The sequence below is a fragment of the Elgaria multicarinata genome, chromosome 16 (genome assembly GCF_023053635.1).
Source record: "Elgaria multicarinata webbii isolate HBS135686 ecotype San Diego chromosome 16, rElgMul1.1.pri, whole genome shotgun sequence".
NCBI lineage: Eukaryota > Metazoa > Chordata > Lepidosauria > Squamata > Anguidae > Elgaria > Elgaria multicarinata.
In genome coordinates, this window is record NC_086186.1 from 6,433,705 (window position 1) to 6,458,884 (window position 25,180).

The 25,180-nt window shown below is 47.0% G+C and overlaps 1 protein-coding gene across 4 annotated transcripts in view; it reads right to left on the minus strand.

Annotated features, from left to right (window-relative positions):
• Nucleotides 1–20,060, minus strand: part of RORA (RAR related orphan receptor A) — a 66,789-nt gene extending 46,729 nt beyond the window's left edge. For 2 of the 4 annotated variants that reach the window (XM_063142854.1, XM_063142851.1), the window contains exon 1: nucleotides 12,685–12,816. In XM_063142854.1, coding sequence (XP_062998924.1) covers nucleotides 12,685–12,721 — 37 coding nt within the window. In that variant the 5' untranslated portion in view covers nucleotides 12,722–12,816. Of the gene's footprint in view, nucleotides 1–12,684; nucleotides 12,817–17,050; nucleotides 17,100–19,993 lie in introns of those variants that run through there. The other 2 variants (XM_063142853.1, XM_063142852.1) reach the window with 2 other exon arrangements.
• Nucleotides 20,061–25,180: the final 5,120 nt, after the last annotated feature.

Genomic DNA, 25,180 nt, shown 5'->3' on the forward strand with positions numbered 1-25,180 from the left:
CTTGAGATTAGGAGTGCACCCTTAAAAACATTCTAAAATCTCACTGTAGCTACCAGACATTGTCACTTTTAAGGCTACGTTTATTGATTACCTTAAATATAAATATTGTAAACTGCCCTGGTAAGTTTGAACTGAAGGGCAGTAGAGAAATGTTTTAAATAAAACTAAAATAAAATATCACCCATTCTGCCTAGAAAGTTTGGTGAGGTTAAAGTTTTGAATCCTCTACTTTCACGAGGAGAAAGGAAAGCAGTTTGCAACACTCCCATTACATAACAGCTGGAAGAGGAAGGAAGGGACATAAACTCTGTGCACTGCAGAGGAATTTCACCTGCTTAGCCCAGAAATAAATCTGTCTTATCAAATATGCTCTCTTGAGCGCTGTGTTTTTTGTTTTTTGTTTAACTTGGAGAACGATGGTCTTGTTTTAGAAATAAAGGCATATTGCATTTAACCTCCTATTACGTTTCATGTTCCTTTGCACGGAGTGAAAGACAAATACTATTTCTATGGTACGATGTGTTTTATTTGAGGGGGGGCAGGAGCATTTTTATAAAACAGTGTTAGGAGAGTTTGGGTGACAGCCACTCTAGAGCCCAGAATTAAAGCTCTTCTGAATTAAAACACAGATGCTATAGCAGGATTGAGCTCAGCCCAGCACTGAATGCAAGAAAGATAGCCGGTGGGTGGGGGGAGAACTGGCCAAGGCAGAATCCAAAGTCTGCACCAAACTGCACTCTGCAGCCTGTTTACATGATGCCAATTGATAGTTTCCACCATTTTGCTTCTACTAGTCTTGGGGGGTGACATGGAGTACAGCAATCAATGGCACCTGTAACTCAAAACCCCCCTTTCCCACCCACCCAGCCACTATTCTCTTGGCTTTTGAGATGATTTCAAGCCTTGTCAATGACCACATTCTATATTTTCCTTTACTTCTGCAGAATGAGCAATAAACATGCAGACCTAAACAGGAGATGAAAGGGTTCCTGAAGCCTGAAAAGTGAACAAGTAAAGGAACTAGATGTAATGCTGCACACACTGCAAATTTAAACTATGAATACTGAAGCCGTGGGTACAAGTTGAAATGCCATCCGAACCAGGGACCATGGGTTATGTGAGGATTAAACAACCCTCGCAGAATCCATGGCTGTTTCAGGTTTATGTGAGGGTTGTCTAACATTCACACAACCCACGGTTCGACAAGCCATAGCTTGAATACAACAAAGCAAGACACACAACAACTGGGCTTGAACTCTCCAGACCCTCTTCTTTAATTATATGTATTTTATGGTGTTTGCATTTGTGTTGTACCCCATCTCGATCTGGAGGGAGAGGCGGGTAACAAAGAATTATTATTATTATTATTATTATTATTATTATTATTATTATTATCATCATCTCAACAAGGATGAAATTTCAGAATCTGATTTAGAATCCATTTCTTTTTGTAGCTATGGGAGTTAAAGAATTATGCAACAAACACAGCTGGGCCTTGGCCTCTGAGAGTTGGGTTCAAATCCCCCTTTTTGTGTGTGCAAGTTTCCTGCTCCGAGATTCAGTTGCCTGTGTATGAATTGGGAGCCATTAGCGGCCTACTTCGCAGCAACGGCAGAGCAGAATAGGTTTCAAACTTTGCAAAATTGGAAGCGCCGCCCAATGTAAGTGACCACCCCTAACAGAAGTCTTGGGGTCTTGTGCCCACAAGACCACATGAGCAGAGGTGCCAGCTGGCTTTCTTTTTTCTGCTCCTGTAGCCTTAACAAGCCACCCGACACACAGAAATTAACCAGGTGAAACTTGCCCCACTGCTGATCTCCGTGTCCAAAGTATCCCCCGCTTAATCGCTGTGCTGCTGTAAGGGCCGTTGTGCCTAAAACAAATGCACTCGGCATACAGAGACGGCTTCGTCCCCATGCCTGCCAATTCTGATCATTATCAAATTATTTGGTGATCTGTGAACAAAGCAGAATTTTGATTGACCTTCTGCCAGAAACTACTTTTTTGTTCCTGTTTCTAAAGAAAAGCTTTTGGCTTCAAACAAACAAATTCAGTATCTGGACCAGAATACTTTGCAGACATTTTAAGGAGCTTATCTACCACAAAAAGAAAATCATTCTTAAGACGTGGCTGTTACTCTGACGGATATACACACCCGCACGTCTTTTCTTCCCTTTAAAGAATTTGTGGACTACATTTTCCCTGAAATTAACAGGGCCAAGCCAGGACAAATAGGAGAAGCACCCTTCGTGTGTGCCAGCGGAAGTGTTTTGATAGTTTCTTTCACAGGAAAACACCAGAAGGTTGGTTAAGAAGGCCAGAAAAAGCATCTGGAAAGAGCACTATACATTCTACACAGGCCAGGCCAGGATATTTTCTCAAAACCAAGTTGCTGGCCTTCAGGGAGGAGGATAGCTGAGCTTAACTGCAGAGGTGGCCTTGCCATGCCTCGGGCAGTGGGTTGGGCGTCCCATTAAAGATGCAAAATGGCAGGCAGGTATATGCCACCCCCAAACAACTGCTGTACAAGCCCCACTAATGTAAATGGGCTCTGTGAAGAAGGTCATCACTGCTGGGAATTGCACAAAAGCCACTAAATAAAAGGGGGGAGAGAGTCAATCAATTCATCCCCCCCATTCATCCTTTCCAGAACCCTGTAAGGCAGGTCAATGTTAGAACCAACACTTTACAGATAGGGAAGTACTGAGGCAGACCTTAGAGAAAAAGGCCCCCACTAAATGTGTGTCCAAGGTAAAATTTGAACTTTGTGGCTCGCTATTTACAACACCAGTACATGACACTGGCGTTCATCTGCGGAGAAAAGGACTGGCAACCACTTAAGACACCGCATTAAGAAGGGAAAGCAAATATTACGAGCTTGGTTGGCCAAGAACCAACACCGTACAACTTCCATTCATTTCAATTGAGCCTGCGAGGGAGTAACTCCCAAGCCGCACTGTAATGGATGGAGGATGCTGAGCAACAACGCTGGGCAGCGCACTATCCTAAGAAAAAGGATTGGTTACATCAATCTCAAAATTAAAGCAAAATTGTTCTGCTTTGGGATGACATCTCCAACAAGAGCAGGTTTCCCCAGAAAACGCGCGCGCACACACACACACACACACACACACACACACAATGCCCGAGGTCTTGGCCTGCTTGCCAGAACAGAATTTGGTTGAGATGGGAAGCTTTAACATTTTAGAAGTCTAATCGAGTGAATTCAATTTGTATGCTAAACAGAAGGGGCTTTGGAAAGAGGATTTGAAGAATTCAGTGCGATTCTTTCCAAGAGTTTGCCTTTTCAAGACTTAAATAAACAGAGTTGCCAAATTCTTGCTGGAGAGATGGAGCAAGCAATTTGCTAGAACCTTTATTTCCTCCATCAAAGTATCTTAAAAAGGAAAGACTTGACCCATATTTTGAAGCATCCTTGCTGGCATTACACAAATTAGCTCTTCTAAATCACAGAATTGTTCTCTAATGCTTACAACTAGGGTGGCACCAACAATTTGCTAATTTCAAATCATGTTTAGCATACAAATTTCAAATCATTTTGAAATTAGAAAATTTGATGCAGTGAATTAATTCTTTGGGTGGTGGTGGTGGAAATACATTGATGTTGTTTCAGTGCCTTTTGACAGCCCTTAATCCCCCTTATTGTTGCTTTTTATCAACTGCCTTTCTCGTCTTCTTTGCTGCCCTCACTGCCCTCGACCTCCTTTGCCCTCACTGGCATTTAATCTGTGTGGCTGTCGTTGACTCCTGTGGTTTTGTTCGCTGAGCATCCATTATGTCACCACATTAAAAGTAATGTGTCATCATCAACTAGATCATGTGAGTTAGCACAGCCAGATTAAAAAGAAGTGAGGGCAACTAAGGCCTTAGCTAGACCTAAGGATTATCCCAGGCAAATGGAGGGGTCGTCCCTGCCTGCTCCTGGGATCCCCTGTGTGTCATTTGGATGCACAGGGATGATCCTGGGACAATCCTGGGATAGAGGCCTGGTCTAGCCATGGCCAAAGTGAGGGTAACAAAGAGGAAAAAAAGTTGCAAGGCGAGAAGCAGCACTAACCAGGAAAACAAAAGGGCAGTGAACACCCAACGCAAATATATTTGTAAGAATTGTGGATTGTTTTATTTTTTAAAAAAAGAAAGATTGAAAACACTCACGAAAATGATGGCAAAACCAGTGCCAGAGCTACACCAAGCAGGATATAGCACTATGAAAGTGGTATATGGAGGCAGGATCTACACTCCTGCTTTATAGCAGTACTGAAGTACACTGACAACTGTTGGGGCCTATTGACAGACACCATATACCACTTCCATGGTGTTATATCCTTCTTGGTGTCAGTGTATTACAGGCCCCCACAGTTGTCAGTGCACTTCAATACTGCTATAAAGCAGGAGTGTAAATCTTGTAAGTTGTTGCAGCTCAGCCCTAGTTGAAACCTGTCTTTCAGAAAACATGGGGCCAGGAGAAGCAGGAAGCAAGGAGTGGAAGAATCTGGACCCTAACTATTGCCGCTGTGATCAATGCCACACGGTGAAATACAAATGGGGGGTGGATTAGGAAGACAGGCGTTCCACTATCCCACTGTGAGCACACGGGAGCCATGTGGAATGGCTTTGCTTCAAAGGGCAACATGTGATCGCTCCAAGAGAGCAACATGTTTGGTGAATCAGACATCGCTGGCAGGCCAGAAACGTCACAGCAGTCCATCGCCTCCCCACCCACTCCATCGTAAGCCGGATCCCTTCAGATGCCACATAAATCACATTGCATAATAACTTCAAAATGTCACCCCACCATGGAAATTAGCACATCAGAGTCCGCACAAAGGACACTTTGCACAACTGAGTTGCCAGCCACGGTGCGGGCTTATGCAACCAGCTCCACCACACACAGATAGACACGTGACTCTATTTTGGAAGGCGTAGGCACACAATTAACACCCACGCAACACCCCAAGCCCAGCCCAAAGAGCTCCATTTTTTCCTAAGCTCTGCTTGGTAGGTGGTGGCATAACAGCCCCACCCATGGGTCATGCGTTCCTGCACCTGGGTGTCAAATGCCAGGTGACTGCTGAAAGCCTCCGTTGCGTAAAGCCTGAAAGCTATTGTAGCAGAGGAGCTGAAAGGCTGGGCTGTGATTTAGGAGTCTCCGGTTCTAATCTTGCCTTTGTAATGAACCTACTGGATGGCCTTAGGCAAAGTAGACTCAACCTTAAATCAGAGGCTCACAGAGTTGGACCTTGGAGATCTTCTAACCCAGCCTTCCCCAACCTGGTTGGGGGAGGTTGGCCTTGTCTAATCCCCTGCTCAATGCAGGCTCTGCCACACAAGATACAGACACAGCATCCTTCATAGATGGCTGCCCAGCCTCAGCTTCAATGCCTCCAGGGAAGGAGAACCCACCACTCCGAGGTGGCCTGGTCCAGGCAAAGTAGCCTTCACTATTAGGACATTTCTTCTGTGGCTCTGTGGTACAGCCCCTGCTTTGCATGCAGAAGGTCCCCTTTGCATGCAGCTCCGATTCCCGGCATCTCCAGGTAACAACTGAGAAAATTCCTACCCGAAACCCTGGGGAGCCGCTGCTGCCAGTCAGTGTTGACAATACCAGTGGTTTGTTTCAGTATAAGGCAGCTGAAATCTATTTCCCTGCAACTTCCAACCAACAGTTCCAGTCCTGCCCTTTGCACATGTTTTAAAAAAGCAAATAGCAGATATGTGTGTGTGTGTGTGTGTGTGTGTGTGTGTGTGTGAGAGAGAGAGAGAGAGAGAGAGAGAGAAAGGATCACAGCAGGCAAGGAGGGGGAGTTTAACCCTTTCATCTGTTGGGTCCTAATGAAAATTGCTCCTCTGAAGCTGCCATTTCCATGAGGAGAGAAATCTGGATCTTGCATTCTACTTGCCCGTGAACTTAAGTCTTGCAGAAAGTTTGCCAGTGAGGACTGGATTGAACACACCTGTACAATTTATGGCAAACTCAGTCCAATGCAAGCTCCACCAGCTACCTGTCCAGAATGCAAAGGAGAAAAAAAAGTGGGTTGAGGTTCTGGTGTCATTCATCTGGCAGGCCGCATTCAGCTGGGTGCATCACAAGCTGTGCAGGCTGGTTCTTTTTTAAAAAAAAACAAAAGGAAAAAAAGTTCCTGACACTTGCTTATGAATTTAACTACAAGCACAGGAAATCCGTAATTCTTGTTAGAAAGTATACCATGCTTTTTAGAAGGCTGAGTCAGCAAAAATAAATAAATAATAAAAAAAAATGCCTGACTTTCCATAGCACCAAAAAAAAGGAGAAAATGCCAGCCTGTGTGGGCTTTTGTGGCATAGGAGCCAGACATATTTGGGTCTGAGTCTTGCCTAATATTAGATGGAACAGTAACTAAGAACGCAAGCAATGCAAAGAGCCACTTTGGAAAGAGCGAGGCTTCAGGGTTTTGTGTGGTTTTTTTTTTTAAAAAAAAATGCCACATGGACATTCAGCAGTTGCCTGAGCTCTCTAGAGGCCTGTTTTAAGCTTTATTTTTATTCTTCCCCACCCCACGGGATGATGTAGATTGAAATGCTGTCCAAACAACATGTCATGTGTAGATGTATTCTAGGCCTGCTGATTTGTTAGCTGCACGGAGGCAGCGAACTAGGCCTGTACTGTGCAGATTGGATGGCTCTGGGTGAAATAGGACCCACCTTGTCACGTCTGAATTGTGGATCTCAAACCAAGAGCTCTGCAGGTGAAGCTCAGAATGGCCTCCTCCCTGAAGCACTGGGTTGCAGGAAGTAACGTTCAAACCAGAAACCAGCTAGATTTCCAGGAGCAGATTCCTGATCCTGGAAACCAGAGCAACCCAGACAGCCAATCATGTGCTACTGACAGCTATATAGGTCCAAGGCCTGCTGTTCCCAGTTTGATCCAGGATACCTCCATGATTCATGACTGACTGACTGCTTCCTCTTCCTGCCAGCCTAGGAACCCGCCAAGTCATCAACTTTTACCCAGAGGACCTTCACTGCGGAATGGCCTGCCGGAGGAAATTCGTCAACTTAACTCTATCACTGAATTTGAGACAGCGTTAAAGACTAGTCTTTTCCAGCAGGCCTACCAGATGGATGTTAAACCAAGAATGTTTAAGATGTGTTCATTGTTATTTTGATGTTATATTGGTTTTATACACTCTTTTAATTAATTGTATGTATTTGATTTATACTGTATTGTTGTACTAATGTTGTTCCCTGCTTCGATCCAAAGGGTTCCCCTCTATTCAGCACTGGTTAAGGCCTCATCTTGAGTATTGCATCCAGTTCTGGACACCACACTTCAAGAAGGATGCAGACAAGCTGGAGCATGTTCAGAGGAGGGCAGCCAGGATGATCAGGGGTCTGGCAACAAAGCCCCATGAGGAGAGACTGAAAGAACTGGGCATATTTAGCCTGAAGAAGAAGAGAAGATTGAGGGGAGACATGACAGCACTCTTCAAATACTTGAAAGTTTGTCACACAGAGGAGGGCCAGGACCTCTTCTCGATCATCCCAGAGTGCAGGATGCGGAATAATGGGGGCAACTTACAGGAAGCCAGATTCTGGCTGGACATCAGGAAAAACTTCCTGACTGTTAGAGCAGTACGACAATGGAATCCGTTACCTAGGGAGGTTGTGGGCTCTCCCACACTAGAGGCCTTCAAGAGGCAGCTGGACAACCATCTGTCAGGGATGCTTTAGGGTGGATTCCTGCATTGAGCAGGGGGTTGGACTCGATGGCCTTGTAGGCCCCTTCCAACTCAACGATTCTATGATTCTATAAGAAATTATTATTATTATTATTATTATTATTATTATTATTATTACCCATGAAGGCAGGGACTTCTGCGCCTGACTGCATTTGCATCTCAGCAGCCCTTTACCAGAGTTCTTTGTGATGCTAAAACTAAGCCTTGATCACCAAGACAGGATGGGGTACAGGTGACAGACCTCGAAAGCAGCAGGTCTAGTGCAGGTATGTTAAGTTTACACGCTCATCCAAAAGTACCGAAACTGATGAAGGCCAGCCCTTGAATGATCAGATTCACTTGACCGATTTCTATGTTCAGGTTTTGCTGCTGATTTTCCTGAATATTCACACGAACCTGGGATAATTTCAGAATCCCTTATCTTTTGCATCTTTCGCTTTGTCATGAACGAAGAAAAGGCTGCACCAAAAAAGCCCCCTTTTTCTCAACTTTGCAAAGGAAAAAAAAAAAAGGAGATCTTAGTTCTCATCCACAGGGATCCTGAAACTGCAGAATCCCTGTTGCATCTCTCTGCTGTTCTTTGTCCCATATCAGCCCTTTGATGCATTCGTCCACCACGACATTCGCTGTGCTCTCTTTGATATCGAACTTTCCCAGCGCAATTGCAACGGGTGCGCTGACGGCAACGCAGGCTGCTGGTTACCTTCCTTCTAAGATGGCGCCCGTGCTTTGCGAATTGGAGCTGTGACCCTCACAGCTTTGCCCACACCACGCTGTGGGAAGAGCAACCTCCAAACAAAAATCAGATTCTGCTCTCCAGCCAAATGGCCACGAAGCCCGAATGTGTGTGGTGGCATCGCCCTGAGCGTCAGGATCAAGTGGCAGCATTGTTCCTGGAAAATGCCACGCAGGGGAGGCTGTACGCTTGACTGCTTCCCCTACGGAGGGGGATTCCCTACAAACAGAAAACTAGTGTGTCAGCAGGAAGAAGGGTTCAGTCTGGGCTTCTTCCCTAGCAGGCTAATTTTCTATGTGTGGGGAGGGTTCCCCCGCTCAACCCATGGGGAACATTCAAAACATGCAATCTACCTCACAGGGTTGTTTTGAAGCTATAATGGAGAAGTGGAGGGTCATGTATACTGCCTTGGGCTCCTTTGGAGGAAAGACAAGGTACAAATGTAGCAAATATATACAGGGAGAGAGAGAGAGAGATGTGTGTGTGTGTATGTGTGTGTGTATTGTACAGGCGTGCGTAGAGTTAGTTTATGATGGAACAACATTAGAGCAACAATTAAACTCAACCCAAACAAAGAGCCCCAAATCAACAAGAACAGCAACAAAAAGCGGCAACAAACCAAAGCTAAAGAACCAGAAATAAACAAACAAACAAACAAAGAAAACAAAGAGTGGTTTTAACCGGCTTGTGGTACTTCAGAAGGGGACGATCCAAGGGCATTCCATGACTCCGGAGTAGGATATCGAGAAGACCTTACTTCTCGCGGAGACCAAGCTGGGCTCGGCAAAGGACGGAACGTGAAGTGGGGCCTCCTCAGCTGACCTTAACCGGGGAGAGATTCCTCCGTCCCCACCGGCTGCATAAACAGGCCCAGAGCAATAACTTTCAACAGTAAAGCTGCAGTGAAAGACAGATGCAAAAGAACCCCGCCCCGCCCCTATGCGAGGACTAGTTTCGAGACAAGCCGCACGCGCCCTGTCGTCCAGGGTGTAGTTTTGGCGATTATGAAGTGACTGGTGAGACGACATGTGGAGAAAGTGCCTGAAGCTGCGTCCCAACGAGACTTAAATAAAATCAGTTGGCAGGCTTTGTGTTCAGGACAAGGCGCGAGCGCACACACACGGCGGGTGGGGTGGGTGGGTGTTTCCCATCAACTGCTCTGTTGCTTACTCCAGCGAAACCTGGAATGGCATGGCTTGCTGTCAAGTCCTTAAACGCTTCCGACCGAAATGTTCATTTTTCCGGGAATATCCTCTTTTTCATTCCGATGGTCCAAATACAAGCTATTAATATAACTTCTAGCGCAAAGTGTCCTTTCCAAAGTCAACCTGGGTGGTGGGCAAATTAGGTAGGAACATCTGTATGTGCACACCTGTTCCTACCTTTCAGAAGCCCCAATAAAATAAAACTCTTCTACGTCAGCAAATGAGCTTAATGGTTTGGGAAGCGGCCCAAAGCAATTATTTATTTGTTTATTTATTTATTTCATTTATATCCCGCCTTTTTCCCTTCAAGGGACCCAAGGCAGTGTATGTAACCCTCCTCTCCATTTTATTCTCACAACATCAACCCTGTGAGGTAGGTTGGGCTGAGAGTCTGTGACTGGCCCAAAGTCTCCCAGTGGGTTTCCATGGCCGAGCGGGGACTTGAACCTGGATCTCCCAACTCCCAGTCCACTACACCACACTGGCACTCCTATTGTGGGCAAGAGGAATCAGGGAACAGCCCCCCTGAGTACATACTAAACTTGGAGAAGACTTGACAAGGCAGAAGAGAAACTGTTCAAGCTGTGTGTTTTTTGGCTAAGATAAGCCAAGATGAAACAGACGAATCCTGGTCTGCAGACTTGACCCAGCTAGCAATGTAGTACAACCAGTTGCCCTACATCCTCACCAGGATCTCTTAAGTTTTCACAGAAATGGGCCATCTTCAGGAAACATCTAAGCATCCTCCAATCTAACTGGCTACTCACTGGGCTGATTAGTTGGGCTATGACAGCTCAGGAGGAAACTCTTCTTCATTCATGCTCCTATCTAGTTCTCCTGCTGTGATATTCCACACACACACACACACACACACACGGTCAAGTAGTTATTGCATCTCTCCATCATCAGGTAATTCCAACCCCAGTGTCCCACCTGCCTCATCATCACTACCATTTGTTTCCTGCAGGAAGACGAACAGCACCAGGTACAGGGCAGAGCAGCTTGGACCAATACTGACTTGCCTTTACACACTGACTCTACACAGGCATAAGATTTAACCATATGGCTAAGCATTACGTCAGAATTCCTAAACCACAGTTGAACACTGGCCACGAACTGGCTTGCATCATAGGGTGACCATATGGAAAGGAGGACAGGGCTCCTGTATCTTTAACAGTTGCATAGAAAAGGAAATATCAGCAGGGGTCATTTGTAAGCATGCAACACCTGGTGAAATCCCCTCTTCAACACAACATTTAAAGCTGCAGGAGCCTTGACCTCTTTTATACCTGGTCACTCTAGTATAGCTCCTGCAGCTTTAACTGTACTGATGAAGAGGAAATTTTGACTGCAGGCATACAAATGACACCTGCTGAAATTCCCTTTTCTATGCAACTATTAAAGATACATGAGCCCTGTCCTCCTTTCCATATGGTCACACTAGTTAAGTGGTGCATCTGAATCAAATAAAGCATGGTGAAGACAGAGAGTTCACATTGGTCTGGCTCACATGTCACAAAGGAGCTCAGAAATTAAGAGGAGCCCTGATGCTGGATCAGACCAAGGGTCCATCTAGTCCAGCATTCTGTTCACACAGTGGCTAACCAGCTGTCGACCAGGAACCTACAAGCAGAACACGAGTGCAACAGCACCCTCCCACCCATGTTCCTCAGCAACTGGTGTGCATAGGAGGTAGCAGATAGCTATCAGGACTATTAGCCATTGATAGCCATCTTCTCCAGGTTGCTGAGAATGAGCAAGCATGCTGAGACACGCTGCTTGATCACTCCTGCTGCAATGACATATAAACAAGGAACTCTGGCATGTTGAGGAAGAGACAAGCCAGCCTTGGAACCCAGTGTTTCTTTTACAAAAACAAAACTGAGTTGTCATTCCATGTGAACCAGGCCCTTACCAACCTGTCTGGGGATAAGCAATTCCTGTAGAATTCCTGTGCACACCTTCCAGGGACAGAACTTCGCTTGGCAAGCTGAACTGTGTATGTTTGGGATCGCAGCCAAGGTTAATGCAACAAGCCACAGATTGGAGTTGTGTCTGTTCCAAACCACTGGAAGAGAAAGCCTGCAGACTCAAAAACGTATTGGTTTTCCATTCCGCAAGGCGCAGAGTAGGAATCACAGAATGGTTTTGAGAATCGAGAATCTTTCATCAGCCTTGACAGACACGAGAGGCGAGGAGAGAGCTTCGAGAAGGCAGCAAAGGTCTCCAAGACAGCTGTGGAACCGTTTGTACAGGGACGTTCCTCAGCTATAAATCTTCCAGCAAAAAAAGGCACATTGTGAAAGGAGAGAATGAGTTGCTCACTTGATCTTTTTGAGTTATCAGCTGTAATGGCCAATTACAGTTCGGGAGATAAATACCATAAAGGTGGCTTTAAAAGTTATGCTCTTGCTGCCAAATGAAGTAGAGCAGTAGAGGGGTGGGGGAAAGACAAGCTCTTAAATCATCCAGACTGGCAGATTTTAGAACAATTTAACTAACTATTTGTGGGAGCCTCTTGGACGCAGGACGCAGCAAAATAATTTGAGCTTATCAACTCCTGACTATGACAAGGAAGGAACATTCAGGATCCAAAGATTTTCTAACGCCGCAAAGATAACATTCTATTTATATTAGACTAACCAAACACCCAGTAGGAGAGCAGCGGAGGAGGTGGGGGTGGAAGACGGCCTTGGAGAACTGGAACGGGGAGGGTGTGTCTCCAAAAGGCACCCGGTCTCTGCATGACCCCGGCTCCCGTTGGCCTCAGAATCAAGGAGGCACAAGGTCTGTTCCTATTCCCCCCCACCTTCCTTATTCAACACAGAGCTGCAGCCTGAACAAGAAACTGGAGTTTGTACACCCCTGCGCCCCAAAATTAAACTTTGGTCCACCCCAAATCTTACACCCCTGTGACCAGGAGATCACAGTGAAATTCCCTTGCTCTTGCCATTACTAGAAGTGGAGGCCTTCCTGCCATTTAAAAGTCAGCTTTTCCACTTACACAAGGGCATTCTAGGCTTCATGAAAGATTTCTCCATGTCCAACTGTCTGTCCGGTGTTCCGATTCGACTCCCAGGAGCGAGGGAGCGTCGAAGTCCTGTTGCTCCTTTGCAAGACTGTCTCTTGGAGCATCTATACCATCTGTCCAGTGGGCTGAGACGCAGCAAAGCACAGCATTTGGGAAGGCACGGGACAGAATGTGTGCGCGGAGTCCGAGAACATTCCTTACACCTTCCCTTTCATGAGGTAATCCCATCTGCTTCCCAAAACATTTTAAGCCTGGCCCAGGCCTGCCATTATCTCACATGCCTCTGAACTGCAGGTATTTCCAGACAGGCGTGTTCACCGATGCGCCATGGAAAACAAAAACACACCCGCCCCTCTGCCACGGGCCTGATCCAGGTGCATTACGCACATGCAGAGCTCTCGTTGATGTCCGCCAGGTTCTGTGGGTGGAATGCCTACGACACCGACATATTTTTTTTTGGGGGGGGTAGATTTGTTTCACCTGCCTTGGCGTTACAGCAGCACAAGTTAAAACAGGCGCAGAAGCTTTGATGGTGTTTCGTCCCGAAGCCATGAAGTTGCCAAGCGCAACAGTGAGGTGGCATCAAACACTCTCCCTCTTCCTAGACGTTCATCGCAGGCATCGGACCGGTGTCTGCAAGGACACGGGTGACCTGATGTCTGTGCTGGGTCACAGGGGCTAGGGACCACCAACGATGGCAGCAAAGTGGCAGATGGACAGTTGGATCTGAGCCATGGATGGAGAGTCCTGGAGAGTCCTCTAGCAGAACAAACAGGAGCTGCACAAGAGCACGCTGGCATGGTCACGGGCAGTTCCCATTCATCTCAATGGAGCTTGTGCCAAGGAACCTCCCATTGGTCTGTGCCCCACGTTAGAGTGGGCTTGGGTTGTGGGCATTACCTGGATGTCAACCTCACACATCAGCATCTGCCCAGTCAAAAGACTCTCAAGGGGGAACCAGGGTGGATTTGATTTAAATCAATTTGATTTAAATCACAATTTAAATCACTACTCAGAAAGACTCAGTTTAATAATTGTGACTCCCCCCCCCACAAAAAAGTGCATTGAATTCATTGATTTTTTAAAAAAACTTAGCACTGAAGAGGTAAGGGGTTGATTTTTACATAGATTTGCAAAGGAACAATGGGATTGTGAACTCTGCAGACACAAATTCACAGTTTTGAGAACTGTAAAACCAAGCATCTGTGATAATATCTTCTAGATAGAAAAACTGCCCAATAATCTTACAGAAACCTCTGGAAGAGCATGACATTGTGAATGGATTAATGGAATTCATTTACCAAAAAAATAAAAATAAACATTGCATGAATATACAGCCTTATGCTACATAATTAAAAACTAATCCTTACCATTGGACTAAACTGTATCTTAAATAGAAAACTATCTTTGGATAGAGTTTTCCTCAAGAAGCATTTTATTTAAAAAAAATCCCATTTAAATAAAAAAAAATCTGAGTTAAATAAAAAGAATCTGATTTTTATATATATATTAAAAAAGCATTGATTTTTATCCACCCTGGGGGTAACACAGTTAACTACGGAATTCACCACCACAAGATATGGCAACGGCCCCCAACTCCAATGGCTTTAAAAAGGCATTCATCCAACTCAATGTGTTGGAGGCTCTCCATGGCTACTTGTCATGATGGTTTAATGGAACCTCCATGTTCAAAGGCAGCATGCCACCAAATACCAGTCGCTGGGAAGCAACAGCTGGGGAAGACTATTGCCTTCCCATCGGCATCTGGTTGAGAATTGTGGAAAGGAGGATGCTGGAATGGATGGGCTCTCGGCCTAATCCAGCAACACTCTTCTTACCTTCTCAGCCTCTGATAAAAGGAACTCCTGCAGCAACATCATTTGCATCCCCAACCTGGTGCCCTTCAGATGTCTCGGACTACAAGTCCCATAATTCCCCAGCCAGTTTATGGGAGTTGTAAATGTTCTTAGGATTCCAGCCTAAGAACTTTAGTCATACATGGAGTTTGCTACTTCTTTTCATGACTGGATGGACAGGCATGTCTGCCTCCATGCAAATTCAGTACCCAAAATGCTAATAGGCTTCTAGCCAAAATAATCACCGTCTGGCCGACCCTTTGAAATCAGTACAGGTTGTGCTAAATGAAATAAAACCACACAGAACCTAGACATCTGCATAAACCAACAGTAGCTACTTCTGGGCACCAGTCCAACACATCTGCAGGGCATCCGATTGGGGTAGGCTGATCTATATAATCTTTAATGCACGTCACATACATTATCTCCAGGTGGCCTTACCTAAGCCATTCTCTCTCTCTCCCCTCCCTCTCTCTTTTAGTCTTCCCCATCTGTAAAATGGGGATAACCACACTACAAGAACATCAGTCAGAAAACTTATTTGTTTGGCCATAAGCCACAACAAAATTAACATATCGAGAGAAAATAAAACCCAGAAGTAACAGTAGTTGAACTGGAATATGATATATAGATTTGCCTGTGCCTTACATCACGGCAAAACCCACAATTTGATGAGCAGAAGACAGGATGTCAAATTCTGTAAAGCAATCCATTACACGCACAGTGGAAAAATTGGCATGCAAAGACATATAAGCCACCACTTCAGTTATATATCTACAGTTGTTGGCTTATAGAAATTCAATTTACAGCAGTGGAGGCTGGTGGCCCCGATTTCAGTGGGGCAGTGAATCCGCTCTGGGTTTCAGTCAGGACTCTAAAGGAGCTCACCAAGGTCCTTCACACCTTTTGGGTAACTCCTTTAGCATTCTGACTGGTTCTGACTGAAACTCAGAGCGGATCTACCACCCCACTGACATTAGAGCCACAAGCCTCCACTGATTTACAAAAACATGTTATCTAAATAGTTGCCTGTTAATTCCTTACCGATAACTGACCTACCTTGCAGGATTATTGATAGGACTGTTATTCTTGCTGTTGTTGCTAGGATTACCAACCAATTTTGAAGGACTTTGCACAAGCTATATTAACATTCAATATTATTACTCTCATGATCATCACCAACTTCATTCAACTTTACACAATACCCATGTGGCCTCTGACTGGTTAGCTGCTGGGTTTCAAGAGATTTCTCTGAAGTAGACCACGATTCCCTCAAGCGTCACATGTCAACAGGCCCTGACCCATCAATGGGGACTTGTATTTCTCTCATACATAATGGGACTGTTTATATTTCCGGAAGAAGACAAAGATATTTTACATAAGACTTCTGTCTGGCAGACAACCCCTGGTTATGGAGATAATTTTGAAAGGATAGAGTGGGTGTACTTCTGTCTTCCGATTTTCTGGTTTTGTTTTTTTTAAGGAATATGGAAGTGTGTATATTCACTTTGGCTCTGCTTCATCTTCAGAGCAGTTATAAATAATTACATCCCCTCAAAAATGCTATGACAGCACTGACAATAAATAAAATATTCTAACCACCTAGACATATTTGTGCACCTTCTCTGTGCATTTATTCTATCTATTTTAAGAAAAAGTGCTTTCTGCATTGCTTCTGGTCTTGTTCGCTTTGAGCACACCAGGCGAGGACCCATTTCCTGCAGCCACTGGCCAGTGCAAAACAAGAGGTATGACATTTTAGGGCAAGAAGGGTAAAACATTCACCCAAATCTATTTGTCAGGGAGTCCCAATAAGAAAAAACACACAAATGTAGCTGAGTGTCACAGTCCTCAAAATAAATAAGATAAAGAGAGATAAATAAATAAGATAAGGAGAGATAAATAAATACGATAAGGAGAGATTAAATAATTGCAGCTTGTACACATTTCTTCTACCAGATTCAAAACGAACCGAAATGCCAAATCCTGAAAGTGCCATGAGTCAAAATGAAGCCCACTAATGCCGGCATTCGCAGTCATTTTGAGAGATCCGTTTCCCCCTTTGTACGCCACCGCAGACAGGAAGATCTAGACCTAAAGAGCGATATTAACAAGGCCGGCCTAAAACAACATGCCAGAGACCACGTCCCCCCCCCAACTTTTCTGGGGACCTCGAAGGTCACCCAACTTGCGCCAGCTCCTTTCCTCACCCCTAATCCAGAGCTACTGCATTTAATCCCTGGTCTCTCTCTTTGCACCGGTATTTTGTCCAAAACATTTGGGCACCTAAATGACTCCCCCTCCCATCCACTAATACAGGGCACAATCCACAGGGAAGAACTTCTGTACTGGCCCCACTGAAACACAAGGGAGCTGTGCAGGAGCATTTCCACAGGGCTTGTGCAGCAGCATTTCCCCACCGCCCCGATGTGCCTGTCTCCCATTCCATCTCCTTTAACAAGGCCCCAGGTCTGCCACCTCACCTTGGCACATGCCAGGGTCAGCTTTGCATTCCATGGTGCTTAGCTGCTGCAGCCTCACATAATTATGTCCTGCCTAGCATTGAGCACCCTGGTGGGGCTAAGGCTGCAATCCTAAACAGAACTTCCTAGGAAGCAATTCTCAACTGAACTCACTTATTTCCAAGTAAGCCTGCTTGGATCAGGCTGCATGTTAGGAAACGTTTACTAATTGTTTAAGAGAGAGAGAGAGAAAGTTAGACTCAAGCAGTTTTAACCCTGTAAGGGAAGTGACTTAATAAAATACCAGGACACTTAAACAATTAGTATTCATTCACTGCCTTTATAGATTAAAGTTGCATAAAATTATGTCTAATAATGAGAACACTGCCTCTCTTTGAACTAATCAAGCTTTTCATATATGCAATGAGACAAAACATATAGACAAAATGAGTCTAGCCGAATGCTAGCCGTGTTCATTTAGAGCTTTGCACCATTAAAATAAAAACAAAAAAACAGCAGGCCACATAGACACACATACACACACCATCCTGTTTTCATGTGTATCGTTATTAAAAAATACACAGCCAACCGATTTCTTACCATTACGTGCCACCGTCAGCAAGAGAAATCCAGAAGATGTATTTTAACGGAGACACAACATCATGCAAACTGTGCGATTGGGTAATAAAATGTATGTATATAAACGTTTTTCTACAGAATTCACTATTGAGACTTTATGTTATGTTATTCCAACTGCGTTGTTTTTAAACTCAGCACATGAAATTGCAAAACCGCTTTATTATGTGGCAGGAGGGCTAATTGAAAACATTCCACAAAACGTTTCAGATTTCTCTCTCAGAAGCAATGATGCAAACCTTCCAATGGTTTTCTTGAAACCAAGACTGTTAAAAGACACACACTGACTACGATTTGAAAATGCCCGATTTTACCTGATCCAATGAAGGTCAGTCCAGATTCTCCTTTTTGAAACTGGATATATTTTGACAGTTTCTGTCACTTTACTCTTTATAGCAGAGCCCTAAAGTTTTTAAAGAAGTTCCCCGTCAGATGGGAGAAATTACATTTTAAAGCTCAGACCTCTATGTATGTGCTCTACGCAACTTCAATGCTACTCTGAACCTCTGCAACAGATAAGTAGTAAAAAGTAATCTCTTTCCATCTAACTTCTGCGCAGAAAGCATGAATTTGCCTTCCAGTCTTTGAACAACAGAATTATCCTGCAAAAGCACAAGGGATGACCTTTGACAGGTGCCTCAACTGTGTTGAAATCAGAATAAAAAGAGAAGCAGACCTGTAAAGTATCTTACACACTGGAAACAAAAACCACACGAAATTAACAACAGATAACTCTTAACTGTTGAGGAGGGATGCTGCGGAAAACAGGTTGTTAGCAGGGGTTATGTTTAACTCTTAGTACACAGCACAGAACCCTGCATTTTGGGGCATGTCCTTCTGACCGCAAGCTTTGGATTGCATCAGCATTGCCCACACTCCCACAGCTGCCACTGGCAATTCTTCTCTGACTAGCATGCAACCCAAAAGTGATCTCCTGAGCTGAAGTTACACAAGCCTCCAAGTTTGTTTTTATTTAATTTAAATGCAGGTTGCATTGTTTTCACACAATGAATTGAACATTTATTAGGGTCATAGACCAGCAAAATGGGCAATTGAAGAGTTCTGTGTAACCTCAACGCTTGCTATCTTCTACCACCTAAGTTAGTCTGTTAAGAGATCATCTAAGCAATTTTGGATCTTAGCAATATTTGGCAAATCGGACAGAGGCCATTGACAAGAAGCAAGATCTGAGTTGAACGCCAGGTGAAAAAGCTGGGGCTGAACGAAGAGAAAGAATGTGTGTCTAAAGAGGGGCCCCTGCCAGCTCGTATATCTGCCCCACCACCACTCACAGAAATAATAATCGTGTTTTAAAGTTCCCCCTCAATTTGATAACCTCCTGTTTCTCCTAGAGAAAGTTTTCATGTCTGAATCTGCCCACTTTCTCCCAGTGTTGAATACTTCTTCTAAAAACATTTTGCATTTTAAAACAGTCTCGTCCAAGAGAGAGAGATGTCTAACTTTGACCGAAATGAAATCCCCGGCGCTTGGGCCACTCCTGACGTCTCCCCTGGACACGCAGAGGCTGCGGTCCAGGGAAGGCTGGGTGGGTGCGTGGGAAGCTCCAGGTTTGCAAAGGTCTGGTGCGCAAAGTACAGCACTCTGCGGACGCCAGTCCACAACTGGGGTAGTGGGACACCAGGAAACACACCCACACCCCGCGTATGGGGTGCCAAAGCGGAGGAGGGAGACCCGCGTTCTCTGGGGATCGCCCCCCCCCAATCCATTCAACTGGATCTTGACACCCTCTTTCTCCTTCCGCCTATACCCAAGACCAGGTTGGCAAAAGGGGTGGCACGGTACGCATCTCCCCCCCTCCCCGTGGTGGAGGGCGCATGCTTTATAGGGTTAATGGGGGGGGGGGCTGAAACTTTAATAAATACATGGATTGCATTCAAGCGCCCTCCCGCGCCCCCCCCCCGGTAAGCATGCAGTTGGGGGAAAGGCAGATGCCCCCCCTCCTTTACTCAGTCCAGCCAGCTAGGAACCTGATCCGGTGCCTGTTTACTCCACCGAAAGCGCTTTCGCCCTGGCCCAAACCCAACCGAACCACACGCAGCCTTCCTGGGCAGCAGAAGCTCCGTCCCACCAAGCTCCAGAAGGGACGAGCCCGGCACCTCCGCGGCGCATGTTTACTCGGGAGTAAGGGGGGCCGAGTTAGTGAAGAAGGGGGAGAGGGATGCGCCTGGCCCCGCGATCGGGGTGTGGAAGGGGGACTAATCCGGATTAGAGACCCCGCGCGGGTCCAGCCACAGGGGGCAAGCGAATCCGAGATGGGGCGGGGGGGGCGGCGCGCGGAAGACGGGAGGGGAGCGGCGGCTCGCTCACCTTTCATCGCGGCGATCACCAAACACATCCTTCGCCGGCGGCGGGCGAAGCGGAGGCCGGCCGGGGCGCGCGGGCGCGGGGGAGCCGAGCCGAGCAGCGCGCCTGCCTCGCCGTGCGCCACCTGGCTGCTGCTGCCGCCGCCGCCGCCTCCTCCTCCTCGTCAGCAGGCGCCTGCCAGGCAGCCCCGACCGGCCCTCGCAGCCGCGGCAGCAGCCTCCGCCCGCTCCGCCTCCTCCGCCTCCGCGCCGCGGCCCAGCTGAGCCTCCATGTGACCAGCGGGAGCCTCGCCGGCCCGGCCCCCTTCGCTCGTTCGCTCGCTCGCACGCACCGCCCGGCCGGAGAGGGGGCCTCGCGGGGCGGACGCTCGGCTGGCGGGCTGCACGGTGCCGCCTCCGCCTCCGCCTCCGCCTCCTCGGGAGGGACGGAGGGAGGGAGCGAGGGGAGCGCGCCGCTGGGCCCGATCCCACGAAGAGGAGAGACGCGCGTAAGGCCACTTGCCGTCCGCGCCTGGGCTGGTCTCCTCGGGAGCAAGGGCCGTCCCGGTCTGGCGGACTTGCTCCCGAGGAAACGGAGATCCCCCGGAGATCGGAAGCGAAGGGAACCCCCCTGCCCGTGTCGGCCTCCCCGGGAGCAAGACTTTGAACTCCGCCAGGAAAGCCCCTTTGGGGTCCCAGATGATTCCCCCACCCCACCCCCACAATGGCTCGTTTCGGGCGTAGGTTTGCAGGAGTTATTGGGGCGTGGGTGGGTGTTTTTTAAATCGCTCTTCTTCGCCACTTTGAGGATTTCGATTCTTTTCTCGGGAGGGAGGGAGGGAGGGACGGAGGGAGGGAAAGCCACCGGGAATAAAATAAAACTCTGCCAAGAGCGCGCTCCTCGCCAGGCCGGTTGGAGTCGGCAGAGTTTGCTTGCGAGGAAACGTGCCGCGGATCCTGCGCTGCGCTTCTGCGGCATTTCGGCCCAAACCGAAATGCCGTAGGGAGGCAATCCTGAAGTCTCGTGTGAGATGTAAGAGCACTACAGCTGCAAGCCCGGGCTCGCTTTTCCTGGGAGTAAATCCTCTCCACTAGTACAGACAGGGCCCAGGGATGCGAAGGCCCAACTTTCCCCTTGACCCATGAACAAGAGGGGAGCCTGGAAAGGAGGGGAATAAAAAGAACCTTGGATGAGGGAGAGGAGAGAGGCAGTCTGGTTTAGTGGTTAGAGTGCTGGCCTGGGACTGGGAAGACCCGGGTTCTAATCCTCACTGGGCCCTGAGGTTCACTGGGTGTCTTGGGACCAATCACTGATTCTCAGCCTAGCCTACCTCACTGGGTTGTTGTGAGGATAAAATGGAGAGGAGGAGGAGAAGGAGGATCAAAGGTACCACCTTGGGCTTCTTGAAAAAGGGAGGGGAAAAGATGAGATATAAAATATAACAAGAAGAAATAAGTAAAAAGAAGGAATTGAGTTGACAACGGGAACTTCTGGAAGAGAAGAGACAAAGAGAAGGGGAAGAAGCAACAGAGGTAATCAACATCCCATACCGAAAGAGACCAGCGTTTGGATAGGCAGGAATGCCAGCACAATAACCCAGGACATTATTGAACAAGACTGGATTGGAGAGGCTGCGCAGGGCCCTTTAAATTCCCCCACAATGCCCCAGAGCAAGACTGTCAGGGGCATTGTGGGTAATTAAAATGACAGATGGCTCCCAGACCCAGCCACTGGGAATGGGGCAGGGCTGGTATTAGGCATGGGCCCGGCCACTGGCCCAGGGCCAGCGTCACAATACCTCTTGCAAGACTGGAGAATCCTGCTACACGCAGAAGACCAGGCACAGATGCAGCTGTACAGCCAAGCCAAGCCTGTCACCTGCTTTAAAATGACTCCGTTCATTAATCACATGGGTTTTAGTCAATCAATTGATCCATTAATCCATTACGCTTGCATTGGAACATGCTTTCTTTGTCTTGTATGTGGGAGGATGAATATATAAATAAAAAAGACGGCGGAAGAGAATGAGGATGGGGTTAGAAGGGATTGCTCTTGTATAAAACAACTTTTTTAAAAAAGTCTTTCAACAAAACGTTAATAACGAACAACAAAATGATGCCTCTCCTAAGATGTCTGCAACTGGCAGGTATCAAAAGTATACTAAAAGTATATTAAAATTATATACATTTTTAAATTGACTGATGAATTGGGGCAGCTCTGAAAATGTTTTTTAAGGAGATTAACTTAACCAATTCCTTGATTGAGGGCTGCATCCCAAAGCCATTCCAAACAGTTTGAAACTGTAAAATCCCTGCTGATTATACATACATACCGCAAGTTACGTGCAGTAAACATTCAGTTTGGCAGTAAACACCATCGCCCTCGTAAACATTCGCTCCGTGCTGGCTTTGAAGCTCAAGACTTTTTTGTGCCAGAAAAGGACGGGGCAGGGGAATCCAAAGCCCTCCTCATCCGTAGACACATACATGTACACACTAATTAACTCAGTGCACAATCCATCAGGATGTTGTCCTGCCCAGACCTCACTTTAACTCCCAGTAGGCCCTTCTCAACACACTCCCCCTTCCAAGCGCGTTGGTGCTCTGGCTGTGGGATGATGGGATTTGTAGTCCAATACATCTGGAGTGCACCAGGTCGGGGGACATTGCCTTAGCCCCTGTGCCCTACTAGAGCCAAGCCTCTGTTGTGTGCGTAACTGAAATCATACCTGTTCTTTCCCTCCCCTTTTATTGTCTCCCTGGTGGATTTCAGATTGTAAGCTCTTTGGGGGGCATGCACCTGCCCTCTTGTACAAAGCACATAGACTCACAGCATGAGGGGTGGCTTCTCTTCTCATCTTGGCCAGCACGGCTGGCCCAGGACATTTTCCTGCCTGAGCGAAAGGAAAAGTTGGTGCCGCCTCCCGTTTCCGCAGACAAAAGCCAACTGGACCAGCAGTAAAATCTTAATTCTCGTTTTATTTATTATAGTTCTAACCCATCTTTTTTCCTCTCACAAGGGACCCAAATGGGCTCACATGGTTAAGCTGAGAGTGAGTACCTGACCTAAAGTCACCCAGTGAGCTTCATGGCCAAGTACAGACTAGAACCTGGATCTCCCAAGTCCCAGTCCAGCAGGCGGACCACTACACGGGCTCTCTGCTACTCCAACACTGGCAATGGGTCAGTCCTCCACTCCGCAGGAGGCCACAGCCCTGGCTTCCAACACTGGCGGAGGCAGTTGCCTCAGTCTGCCTGAGAATAGGGCCGGCCCTGTGGACTACTGAGAGCTGTGCGTGAGTTGCCCTGGATCTAAGAAAGGCCTGATCAAAAGCAACCAATTACTAGTCCTGTTTTACAGATGAAGAAAACTCAGGCTGAGAGAGAAGCCATGCAGAAGGGTGTTTTTGTTTAATTCCCTTGCTCTCGTTAAAGTCAGAAACGTTTGCAGACCGCCCAGAGACCTACTAGCGAGCCAATCCATTCTCTGCCTGCTGTTGCTTTAGGATCTTTAAAGCACCTTAACTACAGCTAGGCCTACCTTAAGGCTGAAACACACATGATAAAGGGCATGTACGTTTTTCACATGTGTCCTGTCATGTTTAAATGTGCTTATCATGTGCACTGGCCCATTCATGTGCAGCATTAGCACATGCACAATGCATCCAGCTGGGCCACCAGTGGCTGTTGCCCTGATGCTACGTGCAAATGGGCCGACAGCCTTATGGACTCGCTACAGAGAAAGAGGGTGCTCACGCTTGGATCTTGCTCTCCAGGTCCGCGAGAGTGAGCCTGTGTTCTCTGCATGTTATTTGTCTTCCAGTGTGTGTATGAAGAGACCACTGCAGCCCCACAACATCTGCAGCCAGCCCTATCTCAACCTGCAAGTTGGCTGGGGAAAACGGTGCCTCTGAGGATGTGTGAAGTACCCTCCTATCGCGCCTGTGCAAGCACAGCTCCTGCATCCGGGGATAGGATGCACTGCACTCTCACTTGAGGGCATGTCGCCCACTAAAGAACTTCAAACCAAGCCTTTCAGGAAAGACATTTTCATAGTATTCCGTTACTGTGTTTTAGTTGCAATTTGCTGGCCTTGTGGGAGACAAAAGCAATAATTATTACATTTAGACTGAATCAACTGCAGATGTTCTGGTCCCAGAAACTGTACTTTAGTTTTAGCAAGTGTTTACATAATGGAACAAAAATGAAAAGCAGAAGAAGAATGGCGGGGGCGGGGGACACACACCCCTCCACATATCTGATTGCCTCATAATCTCTCTCTCTCTCTCTCTCTCTCTCTCTCAGCAAAATCCACGTTTTTTTCTTCACTTACTTTTGATGCAGGTGACAGATCAAAGGTTTAACCCTGTTTCTGGAAGCCAGAGCTGTGCCCAAATAGTTTGCAGAGCACGCCACGGAGAGTGCCAACCGGAAGACGAGGGCAGGTCTCAACGCCTGTCTTTCCCGCTGGCCTCAGTCACCCTGTGGAGGGCTCTGGGGGCTGCCCCGAACATGTCAAGGCCACCTATGTGGTGCTGGACTGGAGCTAAGGGCCAAGCTAGATGAGACGACAGATGTGATTGTTTCTTTGCTCTCATTCAAATTTTGCTAATCCCTCACCCCTGTGGAGATGGGTGGAGAGAAGGAGACCAAAATTGGGACCACTGCACTGGGTGGGTTGTGGAAGGGGGAGGTTACGGTTTCCCTCTCTAATGTTTTCCTGCTGAAACGTTGCCCCCTCCCTAAGAGGCTGCTATTCACCATGCTGGGGGAAATGAAAGTGTTTATTACCAAATTTGGTGTGCCGTTTCCCACATAGGCCTAGCATGCAAGCTTATGACAGGACAGATAAAAGGAAGGACTTCTTCACACAGCGCATAGTTAAGCTATGGAATTCCCTGCCAAAAGATGTAGTGATGGCCACCAATTTGGAGGGCTTTAAAAGGGGGGTTTGGATAAATTCCTGGCGGAGGAGAAGGCCATCAATGTCTTTGCAGCAGGAGTGATCAAGCAGCGTGACCCAGCATGCTTGCTTGTTCTCAGCCAGCTGGAGGAGAAGACTGTCAATGGGCTACTAGTCCTTACGGCTATGTGCTACCTCCAGTATCAGAGGCAGTAAGCCTGTGTGCACCAGTTGCTGGGGAACATGGGTGGGAGGATACTGTTGCACCCATGTCCTGCTTATGGGTTCCTGGTCAACACCTGGTTGGCC